Source organism: Schistocerca piceifrons, chromosome 5 (assembly GCF_021461385.2).
Source record: "Schistocerca piceifrons isolate TAMUIC-IGC-003096 chromosome 5, iqSchPice1.1, whole genome shotgun sequence".
NCBI classification, from domain to species: Eukaryota; Metazoa; Arthropoda; class Insecta; order Orthoptera; family Acrididae; genus Schistocerca; species Schistocerca piceifrons.
The window spans coordinates 477,892,654-477,919,960 of NC_060142.1; the positions used below are offsets into that span (position 1 = coordinate 477,892,654).

General features: G+C 44.6%; 1 protein-coding gene across 2 annotated transcripts in view; it reads right to left on the minus strand.

The window, feature by feature from the left end:
- The window catches only part of LOC124798710 (aryl hydrocarbon receptor nuclear translocator homolog), a 530,653-nt gene that overhangs the window by 451,462 nt on the left and 51,884 nt on the right, over positions 1-27,307 (minus strand). Inside the window, exon 1 of one of the 2 annotated variants that reach the window (XM_047262225.1) lies at positions 21,645-21,899. The exons of the other annotated variant lie outside the window; for it this stretch is intronic. Within the exon in view, the coding sequence (XP_047118181.1) occupies positions 21,645-21,826 (182 nt within the window). The 5' untranslated portion in view covers positions 21,827-21,899. Of the gene's footprint in view, positions 1-21,644; positions 21,900-27,307 lie in introns of those variants that run through there. 2 annotated transcript variants of the gene reach the window in all.

Below are 27,307 nucleotides of genomic sequence, written 5' to 3' on the forward strand. Positions count from 1 at the left end.
CACCATGTGTCTGCACAGGCGAGCAGTGCAGTGACAAACTCGCGCACAGCGCGGAATGCACGGAGCACGTCTTGTAACAGCGAAAGGGTTAATGCGGCCGTGGTGGCTTTACTTCATGAACTGCGCGCTCCCCCCCTAAACGTAAGCTTGCGAACTAGCTATACTATGGCGCTGCTTCTATTGGCGCGTGCGTCGTGTGCAACTGGCAACGCAGCACTCTCCCGCGTCTGGGCGGGCATGCGCGAGCCGCCAAGATAAAAGAATTCAACTATAGTGCTGTGGACATCTCGAATGAACGGGTACATAATATTTTGCATAAACATTTGGACATCAGAAAGCTATACGCAAGATGGGCTCCGCGATTGCTCACGCTTCACCAAAAACGGAATCGTGTGAAGTGTTGCAAGGATGGTGTGCAGCTGTTCAGGACAAATCCGCAGGACTTTAAGCGTCGTTTCGTCACTGTGGATGAAACATGGATACATTACTATACTCCTGAGACCAAACAACAATCTAAACAATGGGTTACCAAGGGAGAATCTGCAATAAAAAAGGTGAAGACCAGTCCTTTGGCCGGAAAGTTATTGCGATTGTCTTTCGGGATTCGCAAGGGATAGTCCTCATCGACTGTCTGGAAAAGGGTAAAACTATTACAGGAGCATATTATTCATCGTTACTGAACCGTCTGAAAACCGAGCTGCAAGAAAACGCCGGCGATTGGACCGTAAAAAAAGTCCTTTTCCACCACGACAATGCACCAGCACACACCTCAGCAGTTGTAGTAGCAAAATTATTGGAAATAGGATTCTAACTCGTTTCACATCCCCCATATCTCCATACTTGGCTCCCTCGGACTACTATTTGTTCCCCAATTTGAAGAAATGGCTTCCGGGGCAAAGATGTTATTCAAACGAGGAGGTGACTGCAGCAACTAATAACTTGTTTGCAGACTTGGACAATTCCCATTATGCAGAAGGGATCAACAAATTAGAACAGCGTTGGACGAAGTTTATAAGTCTAAAAGGAGACTATGTTGAAAAATAAAAAAGGTTTACTCCAAACACGTAAGTAGTTTTTATTTTTGCACGAACTTTTCAAACGCCCTTCGTATGCTGTCTGTGGGAGGAATCGGAAACTTTGCGCGTGCCCTCACGAAATTTCATATAATTCATACCGAACGTTTCGAATTAGCAACATTGCTGTTGGATTAAAAAAAGGCGTTATTTTCTGGACGACCTACGCACACGAACACAGGTAACTTCCACGGAAACCCTCCTGTGAAATGACCGAAATTCTGAGGCCTGTTTGGACTGACACATTTGGAAAGAAAATGGTGCTGACTGACTGCCTGGCGTTCCACAGAACGCGTTCAGTGGGGTATCCGCTGACAGGGATGCGTCTAACGTCAGAAGGAAGAGCAGCAACACCTACGGGTCAATCTTGTCACTTTACCTCGGCGTATTCAATATCTATCAGCAGAAAATAAGTCACATGCTCAATATATTGCATTCAGTAATTGATTTACATTAATACATGTCTCATCTCTTGACTATATTTTGGATGTGAAGTGCCTCATTTACAGAAACGGCAATCCGCAAGCTAACCAGTCACTTCACACGAAACGAGAAAAAGAACATGGCAACCTGTGAGCGCAAAGAAACGTTTCGTAAATATTAAAGATTAGGCAGCCAATATAAAGAAGTACTACGTAAGTATATACTGCTTGAAACACGAAAAGAGAACGTCATGCAAGAAAACTGCCTTCATCTCGTACCGTAAACGCTACGCTTAACTGTCAGGAATACGGCAAACGTGACAGCACCCGGACAGTTACGACTAAATGCGACTTCTGCCGCCGCCGGCAGACCTGTGCTTAGCGAAAGCAAGCATGCGTAGTGAGTACTTCATGCAACGAAGATGTTATGATGGTAGCAAAATACGGAGCTCAGTTATTTGTATATCAAAACGTCAATGGTTGACATTAATACAGACTATGTAAATTATCGCACAGTTTAAAACAAATTAACAGCTGTTAAGCACCTCATACCGATAAAGTATTTATTAATGCCGAAAAACCTAAATTACAACAGTTAGTATAATGGACAAATACTTACTGGAAATCGTCAGTGCTACCATTCCAGGTTAATCCAGGAAACCCGGCAAAAAAAATTTGAAGTTGTCATAAGATTTCGCGACACAGCGGCATGAAATTCTCATATATTCAATGAATGCGACGGCTTGAAGTTCTTACTCATACAGTTCTATACGTAGGAATTTGATTTAGAATACAATAGCAGAAAGTTCAAGCAAAGTGCCGTCAGGTCCCCTTACTGCAGGAAACTATCATGTGAATACAGCAGCATTCAAAATAAGTGTTTCGAGCCGCCGCAGTGGCCGAGAAGTTCTAGGCGCTTCAGTCCGGATCCGCGCAGCTGCTACGGTCGCAGGTTCGAATCCTGCCTCGGGCATGGACGTGTGTGATGTCCTTAGGTTAGTTAGGTTTAAGTAGTTCTAAGTTCTAGGGGACTGATGACCTCAGATGTTACGTCCCATAGTGCTTACAGCTATTTGAACCATTTTTTGAAGTGTTTCGTGCCAAATGCAAAGACCGCCCTGAAGTGACCGGCATGTGCTGCAATCCGCGTCCGGACCGCAAGAGTTAGCTTTCCTTTGTTTTCATAAATCACTTAAGGAATACGCAAGGGTGGTTCGTTTGAAAAGAACACGCCCAATTTCTTTTCCCACTGTTGGCCAAGTCGTCACTTTGAATGGGACGCTTAATTCCTATTTTATTTTCTTCTCCCGTATACGAAAAATAAGAAGCATTAGTTACAAAACGTCTAATGCGAAGACAAATAGACTAACGAGAACAGTGCCTACGAGTTGCACTGTTCCCAAATACTAGAGGAAAGTTATCTACTTATCCGCACCGACCTGCTACTGTCAGTACTCAAGAAAGTCTATGGCAATTTTCAGTTTCTTATCATTTTACTTTGTCGTCCATTTCTGAATCAGTGTATTGAAAGCCGACAATACTACAGAGTGAGTCAAAAAGGACATTCCAGCTTTGGAATGATTTAGAAATTTACTGAGGTAACTTACAGAACCGGTGGATGTGTCATTCTGCAGCTACCGACCTTTAGTTTGATTCACGTAGTACATCAGAACTCCATTCCGCCACCAGGAGCACCAGCGTAGTGCACAGTAAAAATGTGCCACTGGCGTGGAGCGTGCAATAACTGTTCGGCGTAAATTCTCACCGAATACGCTACAGAACCTCGAAGCAGGCCTACAATTTAGATGACCTCAAAAATCGAATCTACGCCGCCGCTGCACAAGTTACGCGATTTGCTACAACGAATGCGGGCGGGGGATTGATTATGGGTGGGGTGTTTGCCGAACCGAATCACAAATGGTAGTAACATCAAGCCAATATGACACTTGACACTTTTATGTGGAACCCGAGGTTGTTTGCTACAAAAAGACACATCTACTTTTTCTGTAAGTTATCTCAATAAATTTCTGCATCATTCCAAAGTTGTGTAGCCGGCCAGTGTGACCGAGCGGTTCTAGGCACTTCAGTCTGGAACCGCGCGACCGCAACGGTCGCAGGTTCGAATCATGCCTCGGGCATGGATGTGTGTGATGTCCTTAGGTTAGTTAGGTTTAAGTAGTTCTAAGTTCTAGGGGACTGATGACCTCAGAAGTTAAGTCTCATAGTGCTCAGAGCCATTTGAACCATTTTTGAACCAAAGTTGTGTAGTCCTTTTTGACACACCCTGTATAGTTCTCGAAATGCATCCCGAGACCGTCACAAAACTTTATTTCTAAATGGCACTTAATTCTTATACCTTCAGAAACCACAGATCTCATATAAAACGTTTTCCACTACACACCAGGTCCATTACAAAAATGGCTCTGAGCACTATGGGACTTAACATCTATGGTCATCAGTCCCCTAGAACTTAAAACTACTTAAACCTAACTAACCGAAGGACAGCACACAACACCCAGCCATCACGAGGCAGAGAAAATCCCTGACCCCGCCGGGAATCGAACTCGGGAACCCGAGCGTGGGAAGCGAGAACGCTACCGCACGACCACGAGATGCGGGCCAGGTCCATTACAGCCTGGTTGACTGGACACACATGGAATAAAGGGAAGTGGGCTGGCGAGTTGTCAAACCTAGAACTGCACGACGTGTAGCGCAACACTGGCTGTGTCGTAACAGGACCGAACCTCGTGAGTGTGGAACAAGTAACGCGAACAGCTCGTGAGATAGAGCTATCCGTTAGGGATGGCACACTACAGTTCCTGTGAAAACACCGATAAGCTCTTACTTTACGGCACGGTTTGCTATAATGGAAGGGCTGCTCCTCTATTTTGTGCGCGAGGTTTTCCAAATCTGCCTGCGCCATCGCCAATTATTTTCGCTAGAGCAGCACGATCCACAAGGGAACGGACTCCTTCACACCTAACAGCGTACACTGTCTATGCGTCTGAGAGGAGCTATGGTGCAGTGAACGTCACTCAGGTGTTTACTCAATCACGATGAAATATTTCACTTTCGTCACTTCAGGGGGACACTAACATAGGTTCTGTCCAGTGTTGTGGAATGTCCCTTGTTATTCGAATTTGAGACTATCTTTAGGTAGCTTGCAAACAGCTCTGAAATGTCCTAAAATGAGTAACGAGATGCGGCATTAACTACCTTGGCAATATTTAATCCTCGGCAATATTTAATCCTCCACTACAAAAATATTTGCGATGAATTCAACCTCAAATTATCCACGAAGCTCTACTAGTGTCAATATTCTTTCTCGGAGGACTGGCAAATGACTGATTATTCCGACGACCTTCTCACCACTATTACCGTTATTTATCCTTTTAAACAGATTGCCGCACTCTCGTTTGTGCCGCATAAAAATATGTAGCTACTTCAAAACTCATTCGTACCAAGAGACGTTCAATAAAAACAGCTCCTATCGCCTTAGTCGTGAGCATCTTACCCCTTCTTACCCATTCCTACAGACAGCGTGATTCTAAGCTGTTCAATTCATCTACCCCCGGAACCGTTTACGATACAGTATCACAGTTCTATTTTCTCTCACACGAACTGTGCGAAATTCCTCAGCTAAATGTCGGTTAGTCTCTTCTCAAACATATGTTAATTACAGAGATATCGCTATTAACTTCGGTTTTTCAAATGGAGCTATACTAGTTTCTGCTGCTACTATTGTAGTTCTAAAACAGAAGTGAGACGAATACAACGACGTTTCACTCCTCAAAATCCGATTCGTCATTCTGGAGAAATTACAGCATTCGGAATTTATGATTCATCTGTTTTGAACGGCTTGACGCAGCTCAAGATAGTCTAAGCGGAATATGGGGAAAAGTTTAATTTAAAACGGATACTGATTACATTTGGCTGCATCTGGTTGGATCGACACACCAACTAGAAGGCAAAGGAGTGGCATATAAGCGTAATAATTCTGCTCTTGTTTCTGCCAAGGCCTTTAAGGAAAGGAACACCTCAAAAACTGAATGGATTTGTAAAACATGGGTTGGAAATGTTAAATAATAGCTTCGCTTCATGAGTTTCATGTCAGGATGCAAGCGTTGGAAAACTGAAACAGCAACAAGAAAGGAAATCACACAACAATGTGCTCATATGCACTTCATCAAGGGTTCGAAATGCCCACTGATTTCTGCAATAAAGGTTTTCAGCCACTAGCACAATGAGCTCTGGACAGGCTGAAGAGATTCCATTGATATTATTTCACATGCTGCAAGAATGGGGTGTTTTAAATCCTCTTGGTTCAGTGGAGCTTGTGCAAAAATTTCATTTTTGAGTTTACGTCACATCAGGTGAATGTGTGAGCCAACTAATAAAGTCTTCACGTTCTGCTCTGCGACCTTGAAGGAAATGGCTGAGCGCTTTCCTAGCCACAAGCGAGTAGTGAGCTAGCCATCGTACAGGCGCAACACACATACACGTACTTCACGTGGCACTTTCTCTACGTAGGCTGGGATCACTCCGGTAAAAAATTGTACATACTTCTACTCGATACGCTTTCTTCAATGAATTACGGGGCACAATCACGTAATCTCAAATAATCTCGCACCACACGTTCACACTCCACTGTCTCTGACGTTCAACCTGCCTCATCCAGTGTATTCTCAGCGGCCTAATAATACATATTTCTTACATTCAGATTTTTATTATTTGCAAAGGTAGCTTCATCGGTAAAGAGAGATCTCTGACGAAAGAAATTATTGTCCAAATGTCGCAACAAAACCGAGCGACAGAATTCCATACATCTTCTACAATGGCGCTGGTTAACATTTTGGTGGAGTGAGTGACACATGATACGGATGGAAGCTGTTTGCACGCAAGATGCGAACAACAATGTGTTCACTTACTCCAGTCACTCGCAATTTCTCAGGAGCTAGTATGTGGATTATGAGCAACAGCTGCCAGAACAACATCTATTTCGAATGAGCTGTTCGAAAATTTTGCGACGTAATAACTGCTTCATTCGATGACGGGCGTCGAATGTGAAAGCTGCACAATATTTCAATGAAACGGCTGCTAGCCATCTTCACGTGCTCGGTGACGTGTCGCTGCAGTGGCTCGCCAATATATGCGCTGGCTAGCCAGAAAAGCGCAGGCGCCAAGGAATGGGGCTGTGACGTCACAGTAGCCGGCTCATAGATCACAGCGACATCCAGGGCCCCCTTGGACACGACTTCGAATGCGCGACGCGGGAAAAGCGTGGCCGCAAATTGCAGACCAGCGCGTGCGGGCAGTGTGCTGGCGCTAAATTTTAAGGCAGGAGCCACACGAGCGGAGTGTCTCCTCCAACAGCAGACGGACTCTTTGTTATATATCGCAGCCGGACACTGAATTGGCTCTCTTTTCCTAATTGCTCATAGTTTACACGCTACTCCGAAAATAAGAAAGCATCGCGCGTCTTTCGAAAAGTTTACACTGAAAAATGTTGTCGCTGGCCAATTTACGTTTGGTTCATTTTAGGTAATACTTTACTGTGTATGAATTGTAGCTAACACATGGCAACTGTTTTTAACACTGGGACGGGAGCCATATCTCTTTCCAGTCCCCAGTAACAAAGGGTATGTATTGGCGTTTGGCCGCAACTCGCCACGTCGCGCCACACTCAAGTTTATGGGCCACTCGTTATACAGAGTTGTGCTTAGTGTTTCTTTTTTGCATAGTGCTTACAGCTACACTTTAACAGTGCATTAACAGGTTTTTCATTGCAATATTAGGAGTGGACATTCACAGATCCAAGGGCAAAGTTACTCTATATGATCAAAAGTATCCGGACACCTGGCTAAAAATGATTTACAAGTTCGTGGCGCCCTCCATCGGTAATGCTGGAATTCAATATGGTGTTGGCCCACCCTTGGCCGTGATGACAGCTTCCACTCTCGAAGGCATACATTCAATCAGGTGCTGGAAGGTTTCATGGGGAATGGCAGCCCATTCTTCACGGAAGGCTGCACCGCGGTGAGGTATCGACGTCGGTCGGTAAGGCCTGGCATGAAGTCGGCGTTCCAAAACATCCCTAAGGTGTTCTATAGGTTTCAGGTCAGGACTCTATTAGAGGGATGTTATTGTCGTGTAAGCACTCCGCCACAGGCCATGCATTATGAACAAGTGTTCGATCGTGTTGAAAGATGGAATCGCCATCCCCGAATTGTTCTTCAACAGGGGGAAGAAAGAAGGTGCTTAAAACATCAATGTAGGCCTGTGCTGTGGTAGGCCACGTAAAACAACAACGGGTGCAAGCCCCCTCCACGGAAAAACACGACCGCACCATAACACCAACGCCTCCGAATTTTACTGTTGGCACTAAACACGCTAGCAGATGACGTTCACCGGGCATTCGTCACACCCACACCCTGCCATCGGATCGCCACATTGTGTACCGTGATTTGTCACTCCACACGACGTCTTATCACTGTTTGGCATTTGCCGGCGTGGTGTATGGCTTATCTGCAGCCACTCGACCATGAAATCCAAGATTTCTCACCTCCCGCCTACTGTCACAATACTTGCAGTGGATCCTGATGCAGTTTGGAATTCCTGTGTGATGGTCTGGACAGATGTCTGCCTATTACACATTACGACCCTCTTCAACTGTCGGCGGTCTCTGTCAGTTAACAGAGGACGTCGGCCTGTACGCTTTTGTGCTGCACGTGTCCCTTCACGTTTCCACTTCACTATCACATCGGAAACAGTGGATCTAGGAACGTTTAGGAGTGTGGAAATCTCGCGTACAGACATATGATACAAGTGACACCCAATCATCTGACCATGTTCGAAGTCCGTGAGTTCCGCGTAGCACCCCATTCTGCTCTCTCACTGGGGTCGCTGATATGGAGTACCTGGCAGTAGGTCGCAGCACAATGCAACTAATATGAAAAACGTATGTTTTTGAGGGTGTCTGCATACTTTTGATCACATAGTGTATTAGTTTCCCTATTATTTTACACGAAACACCAGCCTACTGTTGTTTTCGTTACACGTCACAAAAACATGTAAAATGCATATGAAAGATAGAGTTTTTAATTACTCACAAAGGTAGCACGTTCTTCTTACCCAATTTCAGGATTTATTTTACAATTGCAGTTCATGGAGGGGCGTTACTAGTCCAGCACCGGAAGTGATATGGAGAGTAAATGAAACACATTTTTCTGTTTTCCTGTACGTCGATTCTCTACTCGAGAGCGAAAAATGTGAGCTGTGAGCAACGTCAGAGCGCAAGAGAAACGAAGCGAAATTAAACGTCGACACGCAAAATCATACGGAATCTATACGTGTTATAGGCGATCCTTCGATCTTGTTCCTGAGACTCGAGCGTCTCCAGCACGTGCGCTGCGGCCTTAGGATCGGAGCGCTCACGTCAGCAGCATGACGCCAAACAGCTGCTGCCCGGAAGCACACGACGCTCCTCGTTGCGTCGTCTCAAGCGGCTATCAGCGAAATGTGACTCTGTGACTCACACAACCTGTGAAGGTCCGCCGATAACGATGCAGACATTCCCCAGTACGAGACGAGTGTAAGACTGAAGCGACATCTTTTCTCAAATGAAACTACATGTTTTCAGAGACCTTTTTAACTCTCGAACTTCTGCGATGTAAATATGCAGACTGAAACGACGAATGAAATTTTGTCCACGGTCAGGATTCGAACCCGGTCTCCTCCTCACTGGGCAGATGTACTAACCACTACGCCACCCTGGCACAGATGATCGGCACATCTACGCCAACTACCCTAGCACGCCCCCGTCCTCAATCCAAATTCCTATTCGCGCCTCAACCCACTTGGTATTCCCCCTAAATACAGGGTGAACATGGGAGACGGACGGTTTTGAACTGCGTAGTACTGAGGGCGCGGTGGTGAGAGGTGGTCGTGATGGGGATAGTTCTGATCCACACAAGACGCCATTTCATTTACTCAGTCACTATGGAGCAGAGGGACTTGCAACGTCGAGTGTTTGTCTATGACAGTTTCGTGAAAAGTGGTGAATCTATTATTGCTACACAGCGATTGTTTCGTGCGCGGTTTAAAGTCGGTCGACATGGAGATGTTCCGAGCCGTAACACAATCCTCAGATGAGTGGAAAACTTCAGATCAACTGGAAACATACTGGATACGAAGCATCCTGGCCCGAGACGCAGAGTAACGACACCAGAAAATGTTGAAAGGGTAAGGCAAGAGGCAGTCTGAAGCCCAGGACGGTCAGCTAGACGTCATGCTAATGAGTTACGAATCAATTGTGAATAGGTTACACGAATTTTGCATAAAGAATTAAAATTCCATCCTTACAAAATGCTCATTGTCCAACAATTTAAGGATACTGATTTTGCTGTATGAGAAGACTTCGCTTACAGAATCCAAGTGATTTTGGGATCGAATGAAAATGAAATTTAATTGATGAGCGATGAAGCTCATTTTCATTTAAACGGGACCGTGAATAAGCAGAACCTACATTACTGGGCTCCAGAGCATTCACACCTTATCCACCAGCGTCCTCTAAATTCAGAAAAAGTAACAGTCTGGTGTATTTTGGATCTTTTGGCATTGTTGGACCTTATTTTTTTGAAGAGAACGGGGCCACAGTTACTGTTAATTCGGTTCGTTACATTCGTATGCTTGAAACATTCTTGAAACCAAAACTAAGAAGACGACGAATCCCGCCAGCCGCGGTGGTCTAGCGGTTCTAGGCGCTCAGTCCGGAACCGCGCGACTGCTGCGGTCGCAGGTTCGAATCCTGCCTCGGGCATGGATGTGTGTGATGTCCTTAGGTTAGTTAGGTTTAAGTAGTTCTAAGTTCTAGGGGACTTATGACCTAAGATGTTGAGTCCCATAGTGCTCAGAGCCATTTGAACCATTTTTTTTTTTACGAATCCCTTTAAAACGCGTTTGGTTCCAGCAGGATGCGGCAACATCGCACACCGCAAAAACTTCAATGATAGTTCTTAGACGAATGTTTCCTGGCCGGATTATCTCACGTTTTGGCAGAGTTCCTTGGCCTACCAGGTCCCCCGACTTGTCAGTATGTGACTTTTTTCTGTGACTTTTTTCTGTGGGGTATCTTAAGAACTGTGTCTATAGCCACAAAACACGAAATTTGGACATGTTGAAGAATGCAATCATTCAGGAAATTGCTGTCACCCCTGCAGAGATTTTAGTCCTTGTCCTGGAGGATTTTGAGAAGAGACTTGAGTCGTGCATTCGAAATGATGGGACATCACCTTGACGACATTATTTTTCCCAAATAACTTTGTTAACTAAAATGGCAAAAAATGAGCTTTGATTTTGTGTAAATAAACATGCATTAAAGTTGGCTGAGTATTATTTCATTAAAAACCGTCCGTCTCCCGTCTGTCACCCTGTACAATGTTGTTACAGTTTATTTAGGTGGAATACCAACTGGGTTCAGGCGAGAATGGAAATTTCGATTGATGAGGGAGGCGTGCTTGGGTAGTGGTAAGGACATCTGCGTAGTGAGCAGGAGACCTGTGTTCGAAACCTGGCCTTGGTATAAGTTTTCATTTGTCGTTTCAGCCTGCATATATACATGACATCTTTTCGTTTGATTATCGATCGAGAATGTCGAGCGCTTATATCAGCACTCACTGCTATCTGTGATCTTTGCCGAAGACAACTGCTAGCCGGAAATGCTCACACGACGCGTCGCTTCGACCGACTATCAGTGGAACACCACACTATGATTCATCCTGCCTGTAAAGGTCTAGCAGTGGCGAGACAAAACAGCATACGAATGAAAACTACTACTAAAAATCTGACGATTTTTTGTTTCGTAATCGGAGAGAGTGTTGTTCCAACGTATCAGTCAGACAGACTACATGTAGCAATGCAGATAAACGTCTGATTCATCCCGGCCGTAACAACAATCCACAAAGTCCTAACATTCGATATCTGCTTTCACTAGCCATATTTGTGTGTGGCGTCATTTCGTACTACTTTTTCGACACCTAGAAAGTAAAGTGCAAGGACCCGAGCAGTTCCGCGAAATAATCCGTACGTGACGCCGTTTGACATGACCAGCGCAAAAAGAGAAACTCGAGTGCGCGCCATCGAGGTAAAGCAGAACCACGTTTATTACGTGACACAGATGGAAATACTACAAGTAACTTTCTTTTCCAAGACTGTAGTGTCTCGTGTTTCCAACAACGCTAATGGCATAGAAAGGCCGTCACCCTACAGCACTGATAGTTTTCTATGTGGATCGATGAACTTTTACAATTTCCCACGGAGACAAATTTCAGGAATCATGAGCTAGCTGCATATTCAGTTCATAAACATGTCCACCAGAACGTAGATCGTATGTACAGTGTTTCCCACTTTTTGCTTTGACTGACAGAATGTCTCGAATGTTCTTTCATCCTCGTGTACTTGCTTTTCTTCATCCAATGGTAAGACATGTCGCCCAAGACCTGATGTCGCAATTAGTTTATGTGAATACTGGTCGACTCAATGCAGTTGCATTTAATACTTTGGCACATAAGTGCACAGTTTGTCTACAGACGAAATCTCGCATATACCACTGTCGATGTGTGTGAAAAGAAAACTACATAATGGAAGACTTACCGGAAGAGAATAAAATGGAACATTATACACAACGAACTGCGTTAAGTCGTGAGTATTTACAACATAAAGTGCCAAAATAGTATGACTTCCTGCGTAACAGCGGGCTGGTCCGCCTCTGGAACTCAATACCGATGTGATTCAGTGGGGCACTGATTCTACAAGTCCATGGCTAAGTTTCCGGTGGTATGTGGCAACAGATGTCACTGCACAGGTCGCGCAATTTCTGTGAGCTGCGTGTCGGTGGTTTGTGGGCATGGAGTTGGTGCACTATAGCGTCCCAGGCGCGATCCCTCATGTTCAGATTAAGCGAATTTGGTGGCCTGAACGTCAAGATGAGTCCACTATCTTGCTCCTAAAAACAACTATAGCGTGGTTCTAGTGTTGTAACATGACACACTATCCTGTTAGAAGATACCACTGCGCCATCTGGGAAGACATCAAGCGTGAAAGGATGCAGGCAGTTCGCAATAATGTTCGCTTAGCCCACAGTCGTCATGAGGCCTTCGATTATTACCGCAGACTCCTTGACAGCTCAGGCGAGTGTTCCCTATAGCATAATACCGCCCCTGACGGCTTACGTCCGGCGCGCGGTGCACCTTTCAAAGGTGCCGTTTCCCTGGGATGACAAGGTGTCGCCGGCCGCTGTGACTGAGCGGTTCTAGGCGCTTCAGTCCGGAACCGCGCTGCTGCTACGGTCGCAGGTTCGAATCCTACCTCGGGCATGGATGTATGTGATGTCCTTGGGTTAGTTAGGTTTAAGTAGTTCTAAGTCTAGGGGACTATGACCTCAGATGTTAAGTCCCATAGTGCTTAGAGCCATTTGAACCATTTGACAAGGTGTCCGGAGACGACTGTCGACCTGGTGTAACAATAAACGTGAATTATTCAATTACCTTTCACTGATTCTCACGGCAGCAACAGGCTTCACCATTTCCGAGATATTCTTCCAAAGAGCCGAGCCAAGAGTACAGGAGATGGATAAAAATATGGAAACGCCAAAAATATTACACATTATAATGCTTAATATGGTGTAGGAAACTCATTGGCATTGAAAACAGATTCCAGTCGTGGATAAATACACGTACCGTAGGGTGTTTAATAAGAGAATCTATCTGCAAAGTAGTGGCAACTCCAGATAACGAGGATAGAGGTGGATACCGATCATGCACCCTTCTCTCCAAAGTAGGCCGTAATTGTTCAATAATATCATGATCTGGTGACGGTGGTGGCCCGAAAAACTGCGACAATTCAGCCCACAAAACCAGTCCTAGACGATACAAGCTGTGTCAGTCGGGGACCTGTTGTCTTGAAACACAGCATGACCATTGGGAAACATGCATTGTACCTTGTGATGGACCTGATAAGCCAAAATGCTCACATAATCCTTGGCAGTAACGAACTTTACAAAGTAACCATGAGCCCACGAAATATCACGATGTGGCAGCCCAAATCACCGAACTCTCACCTCGTTTCGCTCCTGGGACCTAAACTCAGCTAGAAGTTGGAAACAGTGTGAAACAAGACTCATCATCATGCACCCTTCTCTCCAAAGTAGGCCGTAAATTCTCAATAATATCGTGATCTGGTGACGGTGGTGGCCCGGAAAACTACGACAATTCATCCCACAAAACCAGTACTAGACGCTGCAAGCTGTGTCAGTCGGGGACCTGTTGTCTTGGAACGCAGCATCACCATTGGGAAACTTGCATTGTACCTTGTGATGGACCTGATAAGCCAAAATGCTACATAATCCTTGGCAGTAACGAACTTGGAAGAGTAACCATGAACCCACGAAATATCACGATGTGACAGCACAAATCACCGAACTCTCACCTCGTTTCGCTCTCGGGACCTAAAGTCGGCCAGGAGTTGGAAACAGTATGAAACAAGACTCATTTGCCCAAATGACTTTCTTCCATTGCTCCACACTTCACGTTTATGGCTCTGGCACCACATTTTCTTGTTATGGGCATTTGTATCGCTGATGAGTAGTTCTGAACAGGGTTCGCGAGTGCGACATCCAGTTCTGATGTGACTTTTGCAGCTGTCGTCCCTTTATTTTTCGCCACAATCCTCTTTAATGACCGTCAATCACGATCACTCCACATACAAGTTTTCGTCCGCACTGTAACATCGTGGATGATGTTTTTCTGCTTTCCTCGTAACTCTGGCTTTTGCGCTTCCACGACTAAACCGCTGAACCGATTTTGATGAAATCTGGTATGCACATAGCACGATTGCTGAGGAATAACACAGGCTACTTTAGAAAGCATGAGGTAAAAGAAATTTACTAATTTGAAGGATATAACGCGTAATAAGTAGATCTACTTTCCCTCTCAAAAAGCTATTTACTGTGTGACTTTTTAACGTTACCATGTTTGTGAAAATGTTCCACACAGTACCATTCAACATAATGAATACAATGCTTAAATGATCTTCAACGCGTTTAATTCATATCTCGATACTCATGTTAGTCACACAAGTGCGTCGCATTTTAGCTACCAGGTGTCACGTGTATCTTACAGCTTCAGAGACACCTGAGTACTTGCAGCAAAGCCGTCATATAAACGCTGTATGATAAACAGAGACGTCGTGCCCTTGTGTGTAGAACGTGCGAGACTTCTAGCGAGGCTGCATTTCATTACGATATGCGATCGCAGCCGCGGGTAAAACGGGAGGGCAGCTGACGTTATTGCATGTATAAATATTATAAAATTTGCGCTGCATCGAACTAATTTTCTTTCTTCGTCCGTTTGTTTCAGAAACTTCAGATCTGATTTTCGTATTGTCACCATTACTCATCATAACAAAAGTACTGATGTGCATGAACACCTCATGGTCAGCCGGCCAGTGTGGCCGAGCGGTTCTAGGCTGGAACCGCACGACCGCTACGGTCGCAGGATCGAATCCTGCCTCGGGCATGGATGTGTGTGATGTCCTTAGGTCAGCTAGGTTTAAGTAGTTTTACGTTCTAGGGGGACTGATGACCTTAGATGTTAAGTCCCATAGTGCTCAGAGCCATTTGAACCATTTTTGAACCTCATGGTCTTGTGGTCCACTCGACACGTTAACGCCAACATTTGTGCCCGACACAGAACCTCCGTGGCATTATGTGCATTTGTATTTCAGTATAGCATGTTACAAGGGAGAAGAATCCCTCGCCCACTCCATAGCTTTTTTAAGCCAAAAAGTGTTTCAGTACCCAATTTACAGGAATTACCCATCAACGCAGACAGGAGTAGAGTTTGGAAAAATGTTAATTAAAAAATTCCTCCCATAAGACGTCAAATCGACTTTGTTGGAAGTAATCTATGGGAAGGTATTATGTGAAGATACCCACAGCTGTCTGCATGCACTGCTCGGCTATACTGTGCTTACCTGGACGGAGAGGAGAGTGAGGGCAGCTGACGTTACTGCATGCACAATAGCTTACTTACCCACCATAACTGACATGCAAGCGCAGCCGCAGGTAACAGTTAGTACTGTAAAAATCTTAGACACAGGTCCTCTTGAAACATTGATCACTCTGGCTACCTTTATTACGGAAGCACCGACCATATGAGCACCAACAACCGCCTATGATCGAATTCACTTAGCTGCGACACAATGCACTCACAACTACAAAAAACACTGTTCTGACCACGACTGACACTTGCCACGTTACGAGGTGCTGTTTGTGGTCAAATACTTGAGCGCAACCCGCAGGCTCGGGATTTACATTCAAGCACGCATATCTCGCTGTGTTTTTATATTTTTGTCCAACCTCTGTACCTGCCCTTTGTAATAGTCGCTTATGCCAACGTATTGTCACCCGTATAGCCGCTAGAACGATTCGTCACTCATCTGTGATACGCCTACGTACTTTCTTTACCATGTCAGATGCACGCAGTGCCACCAGGCGCAATTCGGCCTCGCGGTGGGCAGTAATCATTATTTTGGCCATAATTTTAGTTATCAGTAAATGGTGGCGGGATTAGTTGGTAGTAGATATGAAGACCAGATGAAGCGGACTGGTTGTTAGTAGTAGAGGGCTGCACCGAGCTAAGCATGAAAGGACGCCTGATGCGGGGTCATGGGGTCAGAAGAAAATGGTGCGTAGAAAGTAGTTATTGGAGTATCAACCACTGGAAGAAATCTCAATCTGTACATTAGCGTACCACCGGCACATTCCGAGTTTTGTAGTTACTTGATTAACTATATTGCAATACTAAAATTACAAAGTGAAGCCTGGTGACGGTACGCAGGTCTCTTAAACAGCACCAAAGAAACATCCGAGCTTAACGGCCCCATACAAAGAACGAACCACCATCAATGCTTCCACTTCATGGGAACTGCGGAGACGTTTGGGGTTTAATCCAGCTCACTGGCACACATCACACACCAGGGACTGCATTCTGCCATTTCCGCCGCCCATTACTGGGCAAATCTCGGTAATTATTTTTTTTTCACTACCTGGATTACAACCAGACGCTTCAGCTTGAGCGCTAGCGTACTAACGGGAGTTACTGGTCTCGGCTACAGAAGCGAGTTTCATACGGTATGATCCTCTACACTGCACGCAGAAACAGAATAGTTACCTGCAGGATGTGTGGCCACCTCTTTAAGTGAATGCAAATAAAACGACACCATTAGCCGTCGCCAGTGACCAAATCACTTGCCGTACCCTGTGGCGACCGTAACCTACGGCGGCGTTGATTGGCTCAGGGCAATGTTCATCACGCATTTTTTAGGGTTACACGAGACGAACAGCAGGCCTGATGCTATGACAAGCTGCGGGATATCGTTGACGATACAAACTGGCGATAGTAATCACTACCTCAGGAAATTTCTAAGAATGTGAAAGTTCTCATTAAGCACTGGGTAACGAATGCGTATCTCGTCTTACTTGCCACATCAGCCAGATATATCTCACTACACGCACACAGAGTTCGTCTACCGTATGTGTCCTCATTAACTCGTTACCAGTGAGCTTTCGCTAGCAACATGACACAATCAAAGCAGACGAGACTGATCCCATTTCATGATGTTTTGCATCACTGACAAAATAGTCTTCCACAGTGTTTAATCATAATGATACAGAGCTTTCAGTTTGTTTATACCAGCTTATGTGGGCAAGTCAACCGCCACTGCATTTTCGTAGAAACTAAAATGGAGGTATCTTTGGATTGGACTCAGACTAATATGGCTCTAAGTTAAGTACATCCATTTTAATAGTGAATATAGAAAGTTAAAAAGTGCAGTGCAGAACTGTTCCCAATGGCACCGACATACCACAGGGACAGGCGCCAGACTAAAAATGGCTCTGAGCACTATGGGACTTAACATCTGAGGTCATCAGTGCCCTAGAACTTAGCTTTACTTAAACCTAACTAACTTAAGGAGATCACACACTTCCATGCCCGAGGCAGGATTCGAACCTGCGACCGTAGCAGTCGCGCGATTCCAGACTGAAGGCGCCGGACTAGAGGCGTTTCTTTTAAAGGACATCCTACATCAAGTAAGGCAAAAGGTAGAATTCGTTCCTAGAATAGAAAAAAAAAACTGACAGAAGTTAATATATCATCAGAGAACAACGTATACCTAATTGAAGTGAAAAGTCTGTCTCAAGAAGACAGCTCTCTAAATGTTTCAGAACAAACTACGCCCTCACCTCGAGGACACAATATGACAAGATCTGACAAAAGAAAACTCTGACACAACTCTCACGAAAATAACAAGTGACTTAAAAGGAGAGTACAATACTGTAGAATCTATAACTGTTTAGGAGGTTGCCTTTGTCACCCCCTGCTGCAGAAGTGGCTCCGTAGCAAAAGACCTATTTGAATACCCATATTGACTCAAGGACGTTGTCAGTTATGATGGCAGTGAATAGGGACAGATTACAATTAGTTCGAGGAACAAGAGTCAGCTGTTCATTGCACAGGTTGACGCGAGAAGTCATCATCGTAGAAACTAAATAAGATTGTCTACTCCATGTATTACAAACAATTCCGTTTACACTCAGCACTACATAGCTCACAAAACGCAACAGCTTTCAGGAGAAACGATCCTGTTATTAGAAAAAACAAGCTGTCTGTATTCATTATGCTTACTGACTTATAACTCAAATTTTTGACATGTCTGAGAGAAAAACACCAGAAAACTGTGATTAGAAATTCGGTGCAAGGCAGGGCTTTCATAATTATCATTTGAGTCTCAGTTTCAATTTTGGCTCAAGCAACTGTACGCTGGATAGTTGCACCCACGTTACTTGAGGTTTTAAATATAAAAAATACGTATGCAGCAGATTTATATCACGGTATTTGGTACTTAACTGCAGTCAGCAACAGGTGACAAAAAGTGAAATTGTCGGGAGCAGCCGTCTGCTGCAAGCCTGCTTAACTTTGAAGCCTACACATTACAACATCCTGGTACCCGATTGCATCACGGAATATCTTTCCATGACACATGACGAGCATTTAAAATTCCAAAAAGTGAGACTTTTTTCAAAAATGCCGTTAGGAATACCTCACACATCAGAGACCGACCAAACCACGAAAACTTTTACCGTCTACAAATTTATGCTCAAAGATTCCAACTTGCACAATTCAGCGCAGAAAAGTATTCGATTTGAGTGATTAATTTTAAATAAGTTCTAACATGATAAAATCTTTAGGGGACGTGACATTAGTCTAGTTGAAAAATGCTGAAACGTTCTACGTCTACATGGATACTCTGCAAATCACATTTAAGTAGCTGGCAGAGAGTTCATCGAACCATCTTCACAATTCTCTGTTATTCCAATCTCGTACAGCGCGCGGAAAGAATGAACACCTATATCGTTCTGTACGAGTTCTGATTTCCCTTATTTTATCGTGGTCATCGTTCCGCTCTATGTAGGTCGGTGTCAACAAAATATTTTCGCATTCGGAGGAGAGAGTTGGTGATAGGAATTTCGTGAGAAGATTCCGTCGCAACGAAAAACGCCTTTCTTTTAATGATTTCCAGCCCAAATCCTGTATCATTTCTGTGACACTCTCTCCCATATTTCGCGATAATAGAAAACACGCTGCCTTTCTTTGAACTTTTTCGATGTACACCGTCAGTCCTATCTAGTAAGGATCCGACACCGCGCAGCAGTATTCTTAGTGTAGGCAGTCTCCTTAGTAGGTCTGTTACGTTTTCTAAGTGTCCTGCCAATAAAACGCAGCCTTTGGTTAGCCTTCCCCACAACATTTTTATGTGTTCTTTCCAATTTAGGTTGTTCGAAATTGTAATACCAAGGTATTTAGTTGTTTACGGCTTTTAGATTAGACTGATTTATCGCGTGACCGAAGTTTAACGAGTTCCTTTTAGTACTCATGTGGATGACCTGACACTTTTCGTTATTTAGGGTCAACTGCCACTTTTCGCACCATTCAGATATTTTTTCTAAATCGTTTTGCAGTTTGTTTTGATCAATCTTGTGAGGGTGCTTCATTTATATACTCCAGTCACTTCGAACTTGGATACATATTTTCAACAAAACAGCAACGGAAACTAAGCGGAATAAGAAGTGCGCCATCGGAACCTTCCTGAAGTTAATGTTTCAAAAAACCAACCGTCCATTCGTAAGTGGGAAAGCGAACGCGATGCATTAAGAAGCGAAATGCCAAGAGTTGACCTACGAGACGGAAGACGAGCGGCCGAATCCAGTTCATTGTTGGACCTCAGCCAAGATTAAATTATAGACTCCAAGAGTGTGGAAAACTGCTAGCAACTTATTAGCTATGAGTTCTACATCTATAGACATTTTCCGTAAGCCGTCTGGTGCGTGGTGGAGGGTACCCTATACATTTCCTTTCCTGCTCCAGTCGCAAATAGAGCGAGGGAAAAACGTCTGTCTGTGTGCCTCCGTACTAGTCCAGATTTATCGTGTCTTGTCTTCGTGGTCCTAACGCGAAATTTATGATGGCGGGTGTAGAATCGTTCTCCAGTCAGCTTCAAAGTCCGGTTCTCGAAATTTTCCTCCATTACACTAGTGCTCAAGTGCGTAGCGTCTAAAAGTTTATCGGAGGAGAAAATAAACTGAGGCTTCCTACATCAAAATATGGCCATTTTATTAAATTCACACTGACACGTAACTTGTTGTGGTCATGCAATGAAATAATGGAAGAGGTAAGACTTTTCTTACACGAGAAGCTAACAGCAAAATTCATATTCAAGTATTTAGAAGCCAGACTCAAAACGCAGCCTCTCTATTGGTTCACATTTTCCTAATATTAACAAGGAATCGAAACTGAGAAAGATGAAACAGCGGATGGAGATACGGGAGGCCGTTAAGCCGATTCAGAATCAAACGGGATTAGCTGTAAGAAACTGTCGTTAACAAATACTGCAAGGGAGTGACGAAAACGTAATTTAGTGGGCACAGTAACGTAAAACACCAAAATCATCCTATCTCAACCAGAAGCTGAAGTAGAAGCAAACAAAGAGTTGCAGCCAATTCAACAAAAATCAATTTAATCTGCCCACATTCGGTAAAATAAAGCTTTCGCCGCCCGAAGAAAAATTACTTCTTTTGTAGACGACTTCCGAATACATAATTTATACTGGAATTGGCCACTGACGATTTTGCAAGTCTGACGACTCGGTAAACCATCCTATGTAGGTAGTAACTGATGGCCAATATTCCTAGCAACTAACAATGAATATATTGCGACAGAATTCATTTCAACTAACAATGAAGATAATGCGAAATAATTAATTAATTTTTTCTATACTATTGGATTACTTTTAGATAGAAGTGAGCATATTGCACGCAGTAATAAAGATACGAAGGAATATTTTTTTGTCGAAGTGTGTCCCTGGCCAGTTGTAGGAGACTACCAGACACAACCGAGTCATTTCATGCCGTACAGTGATCAGTAAAAGATTTAGCACATGTTGCTTCGCGTAATGGGAAGATGCCGCGATGTAATTTACTTGTTGCATAATACGTAAATCATACTGGAATGTGGAGAGGAAAGTATGAAAATAATGTTTTTAAAATTTCGCAACAGGTTTTCCGTAACAACCACGGAAACACTTCTGCCGGCTACGTTGGAAAAAATCCTAAATTTAACCGACGTCTGGACCATTACCTCGTTCCTTCTGTCTTCTGTTATGAAATGAAAATCGGACACCAGCAATCTCATCAGCAATTCACTGACAGATCCGCAGCGAAACTCTAAAAATGCTGTCCATAAATAGACAGGCGTGAACTTTTCTGACAAATGGATTGTCATCACTCGTGCAACATTTCAGAAATGGAAATCTCTATCGCTGCCTTTCAGGTAGACGAGAAATGGTACAGACGCTGCGACTTTTGTCGAACGTTAATCAATTTTTAGTATAAATTTTCAACAGAAACATTGTAAAGGTAGCTGTACACCATAGTCGGCGTTCTACACAGTGTGCACTTGACACGAGGCACGGTCAATTACAACGGTACACAACGAATGCATTGGCTTCGACAGTGAGGGCGGCGTGGCGCGCGCACCTGCGTCTTTTGGAAGCGACGCTTCCCGGTGACAGCGGCGGCTGTTGAGGGGCGGGAGGCTGCGCCGGGGGCGGCTGCAGCTGATAGCCGGCGTAGGGCAGAGGCGGCAGAGGGGGCGGCACGGCCCCCGAGGCGGCGGCGGCTGCCGCGGCGGCAGCAGCTGCCGCGCTGTACGAGTACATGGCGCGCACACGCACTCGCACTCGCGTATCACTAACATACGATACGACACAGTCACGCGTTACGTCTCGCCGCCGACGCGGCCGCGCTCACACTGGGGAAGGGTCGGGCTGCTGCCCGAGGCGCGACGCCCGCAGCAACGCTGCCAACCTTCCGCAACAATACGCCACGCCGGCCACCCGCACGCCCGCCAACCTGACTCCGGCGTTGCTGCCAACTACACGAGCGGCCAGGAGGCGCGCTGTCGCTGCGCTGCGCTTGCAGTCGACTTCGTGAAGCCTCTAGCACCAAAGTAAAGCTTCTGTATTCTTGTGCGATTACTGACACATGGAAATTCCTCATCGCACCCCCCTCAGATTTAGTGGTAGGATGGCACAGTAGATGGCACTTCAAAAACTGAACACAGATCAAGTATGAAAACACGAATAAACTGTACCGAAATGTGGAAAAAGAAGCGATACCGAAACAGCGAACGGCCCAAGCTCAAGATGTGTCGCATCGAGCAAATCTGAAGAGCCGCGACGTCGTAGTTATGTGGTCACGGTGTTGGACAGTGAAGGGGGCCGTGTTCATATCTCCCTCGTGTCCCTTTTTTCTTTTTCTTTTTTGTTGACGTGTCTGTTCGCTGTATTTAAATTTGTGTCTGTGTCGTGGTGTACGTCCGTTTGCAGCAGCGAGGTGTAAGGAAGAGATCTCCAGATATACGTACCTCCAATTTGTTCTACATAAGAACCACAAGTTTTAAGTCTTGCGCTCCGTTGGGGATGTTTTGACTTGAATTCCTATGTTGTAACATCGGTCGCACCCGTTTATTTGCTATTCTCATTTCTGTGAGAGATCTACGTGGCATCTCATCTGCTCTCGCTATTCATCACATTTACTTGTGACGGTAACATATTCTTACCATATGGCTCATATTCTATAACCAGTGTGTAGTATAATTGCCAAGACTACAGAAGAGAACAGACAAGTCAATGGCCGGACAGGAAGTTCATAATTTCGTGGAGAGAGAGAGAGAGAGAGAGAGAGAGAGAGAGAGAGAGAGAGAGAAGGGGCATCAGTGAGACTTGAACACGGATGTCCCGCTTTGCAGTCCAACACCGTGAACCTAACGAAGTATGCGGCGCGGCGTAGTCGCGTGGTCTGCAGCACGATGACCTCAGCAGTTTGGTCCCATAGGAACTTACCACCACCCAACGAAGTATACGCTCAAAACTCACGTCTGTTCATTTCCCATTTCTGTTCTCTCTCTCTCTCTCTCTCTCTCTCTCTCTCTCTGTGTGTGTGTGTGTGTGTGTGTGTGTGTGTGTGTAAAAGAGAGAGAGAGAGAGAGAGAGAGAGAGAGAGAGAGAGAGAGAGAGAATTTATGGCCAAGCAAACTCACTATTCTCGATTTTATGCACATATCTGAGCGCTTAAATTAATCAACAATTACTGCCCAAAAGCAGCTTTCAACCTTTTTATATCTTTGCTGCAGCCTTGGAAGAGGACTCCAAATCATGAAACTACAAGGAAGAAGGAGTAAGCATAAACTGATCTTACTTGAACCACCTTCGATATGTGGGTGACAACATTGTTTTGTTTGCTTCGAATCCAAGCGAACTTCAGCAAAAAGTTTAGTAACTGAACAAAGCAAAGTAGGCCCACGGATTAATTACAATTAAGATTAAATAATTTATAATCAGTATCCCGACAGAAAATAGCATAAGATTAATGACGAAGTCACAGAAACAGTTGACAACTTTTCATAGTTAGGACAACTGAAAACAACAAGCGGGCGAGCACTTCATAACTGAAAACAACAAGCGGGCGAGCAGTTCATAAAGGAACAACCAAGACAAACGTGTATATGAGATGCTGAAGATCGTAATATACGGCTAAGTCTGAAAGAGGGGTATATCCAGCAGTGGATTATAAACGGATTAGGATGATGATGATTCTCAGTATGATTCTTTCTGGTGGCGGGAAGGCAAATGATTTGTGGTTACTTGAATGATATCAGTTTGCTGTACTGGCTGTTATTGTTAGGATTAAACCAACCTCTCATACTGTTCACTATACGCAGTTTCGGCTGTGTTGCCATTCTCAAGTGTAGAGTATCGCCTGTCACCCGCACAAACGAGGATTACAATCGGCGTACTTGTCTACGTCACACAGTTTAGAAGCAGTATGTGAATGGCTAGACTTTCGAATGCTAGACACGTACAAGGTGCTACAAAAACAATTGTTGCACAGTGCAGTCACAAGTGTGGCAACTTATTATTCCAGAAATTTATCATAGCTGCGGACAAAGTCGCTTTGTGGCTTCTTTCCACTGTACGACAATGCTAACATTTTGCATAACTAAAAGAGTAAAAATTACACGAACAACCATTTGAGATAGTCTATCAAAATCGTCGTTTAAATATATGTGTATACCGAAATAGGATAAACTCATTCGTTTTATCGCTGATACAAATATCACAATCTGATTTTCGTAATTTTTTCCACGAATTTACGCAAATACAAACGTCTGAATAAATTTGTTTTCGTCATCATCCCTAAAACTGGTTCGATGTTCTCCCTCTTATATTTCGGTATAACAGCCGCATCTCGCCTATTGTATTCATATCTAGAGCTGTCCCTAACAGTCTTGCCATCTACCTTCAACTGAACTATTTTCCGAGTGAGTTTTCTCCTCTACTATCAATTAAACTATTGTTTTCAGCAACAATTCATGTCCTAATGCGTGTCCGGCATTCTACCTCTCCGTTTCATTAAGTTTATTACCGTAATGCGTGTCCAGGCATTCTATGGTACCTCTTCGTTTCATTAAGTTTATTACTCGTTGTACAGCGTCTTCATAATTTACTCGATCAATCATGATCTTCAACAGTCTCATGGTCAAAGGTTTCTTGTGGTTTAATTTCTGTCATCCCCTATTGACGCCCATGCAGGTCTGTGATCCAATCCAAATTTCTCATGAAGTCTTTTTCAAGTATGAGGTTTTATGCTTCATTGGCCCACGGGCATCGCGTCGGATAACGTTGTGGAAGCTGCACGTTATTTCAACGAGACTGACGCTCGTCATCTTCAGGCGCTTCCTAACGTGTTGCTGCAATGGCTCATCAATATATACGCTGATGCGCTAGAAAAGCGCAGGCGCCAAGGGGTGGAGCTATAGCGTCATCGTAGACGAATCACAGAGCAAGGAGACATCCAGTGCCCCTGCCGGAGAAACGAGTCCGGTCTTCGCATTCGCGGCGCGAGAAAAACGCGGCCGTAAATACCAGCCCAGCGTGCGCGCGGGTAGTGTGTTGGCACCCAGTTTAAGTTTGCGGACTCAGATTCTCCGCCTGTGTTGACTCGGATTCGTTCGTCTGCGGCCGGCGATGCCTTAGTACCGCCAATGCTGGTTCCCATGCCTTGCTGAGGAGAAATCCGGTGGTTCTATTGGTTCAAAAATGGTTCAAATGGCTCTGAGCACTATGGGACTCAACTGCTGAGGTCATTAGTCCCCGAGAACTTAGAACTAGTTAAACCTAACTAACCTAAGGACATCACAAACATCCATGCCCGAGGCAGGATTCGAATCTGCGACCGTAGCGGTCTTGCGGTTCCAGACTGCAGCGCCTTTAACCGCACGGCCACTTCGGCCGGCGTTCTATTGGTTCTTATACGTATTTCGACTGCTTCTTTAACGAAGGAGTCCCAGTACGTGGAAGCGGACAAAAGGATCTTTGTCTCTCCGTACTTCACGCCGTGTCGCGTGTCAAGAAAAGTGTTCAGCCACAGCAGACTTTTCTGGCTGATACAGACTGGTATGACGACTATGTTCAGGGATCTATCCTTAACAGCGCGACACGTCTGGCCAATGTATCATTTCCCACACGGACAAGGGATTTTATATATCACTAGTCTCCTTAGATTTAGGTTGTCTGTAACGGAATCCAGCATAGTTTGCACTCGCGCTGGAGGGTGGAAGACAAATTTTATTTTATGTTTTCTGAACAGCCTGCCAATCTTAAAGGACACACTGCCAACATACGGTAGAAAAACAATCCTTGTGAAGTTCTCCGTTACTTCTAGCTCTTCTTGAGCTTTAGTGCGTGCAAGTTTAAATCCGTTACGAATCTTTTTATCAGAGTACCCGTTTTGTACATATACAGAGCGAAGATGGCTAAGCTCTGCTGATAAGCTCCCTGCATCTGATATAATTCTAGCTCTACGAACGAGAGTCCGTAACATGCCACTGCGTTGAGATGGGCGACGGTAGCTCGTAGATATAGGTCAGCATGAGTCGGTTTACGAACACATTACGACCCAAAAACATTCTTTTCTGCGCACCAATTCCATGGTGAACAAATGCTTGGATGGAGGGAGGTAAGGTGTTTCCAAAATCCAGGAAGCGCGCTGCTCCGTGTGGTCAAACTACAACAGTGTGTCGTCCACATATCTCCAGAAATGTTTAGGTTTCAACATGGCTGACTGAAGTGCTTTCTTGCCGGCAGTAGTGGCTGAGCGGTTCTAGGCGCTACAGTGTGGAACCGCGCGACCGCTACGGTCGCAGGTTCGAATCCTGCCTCGGGTATGGATGTGTGTGATGTCCTTAGGTTAGCTAGGTTTAAGTAGTTCTAAGTTCTAGGGGACTGATGACCTCAGAAGTTAAGTCCCTTAGTGCTCAGAGCCATTTGAACCATTTTTTTAAGTGCTTTTTCCTCGAAGTCTTCGTAAAAAGGTTAGCTACAATGGGAAACAAAGGCCTATCCATAGCGACACCGTCAGTCTGCTCAAAATATTGTTCGCTAAATCAAAATTGAGGTAAGCACATGTTTCAATTGATGTAAGATATCCTCCTCCAACTTAGTTCCCATAAGTTGTAATGAATCCACCAAAGGAACTCACTAATACGCCAGCTGATACGAGACGCAAAGTCGTTTTTCTATAAAATCTTCCGGTTTCGAATGTGATGTTCACATTTTCCTACCAGTGAGCTTAGAAGAGAAGCCAGATGATTTGCTCCGATACTGTTCACGATGGGACGAAGTGGATCCCCTTCCTTATGGATCTTAGGCAGCCCATAAAGTCGTGATGGAACTGGCGCTTATATTCTTAAGTTCTTTTTAAGAAGTTCAGCAAACTGGTTGGATTTGAGGAGCGCGGATGACTTCCGTTGTATTGCGTCAGTTGGATCCTTCTGGAGACGACGATACGCTAAGTCCTGCAGTAAATCCTTCATCCTGCCGAAATTAGGGAAACGCTATTATTCTCTTGCCTGCAGCATCTTATTTCTACGATGAAGTTATAACTCCACTCCTTGCGCCTGCGGTTTTCTAGCGAGTCAGCGTATATATTGGCGAGCCATTGCACTAAGCACCTGAAGATAAGGAGCAGCTGTCTAGTTGAAATATTGTGCAGCTTCCACAACATTATCCGACGCGACGCCCGTGAACCAATGAAGCAGTTACTACATCCGGAAAGACTCAAACAGCAAACGAAGTTTC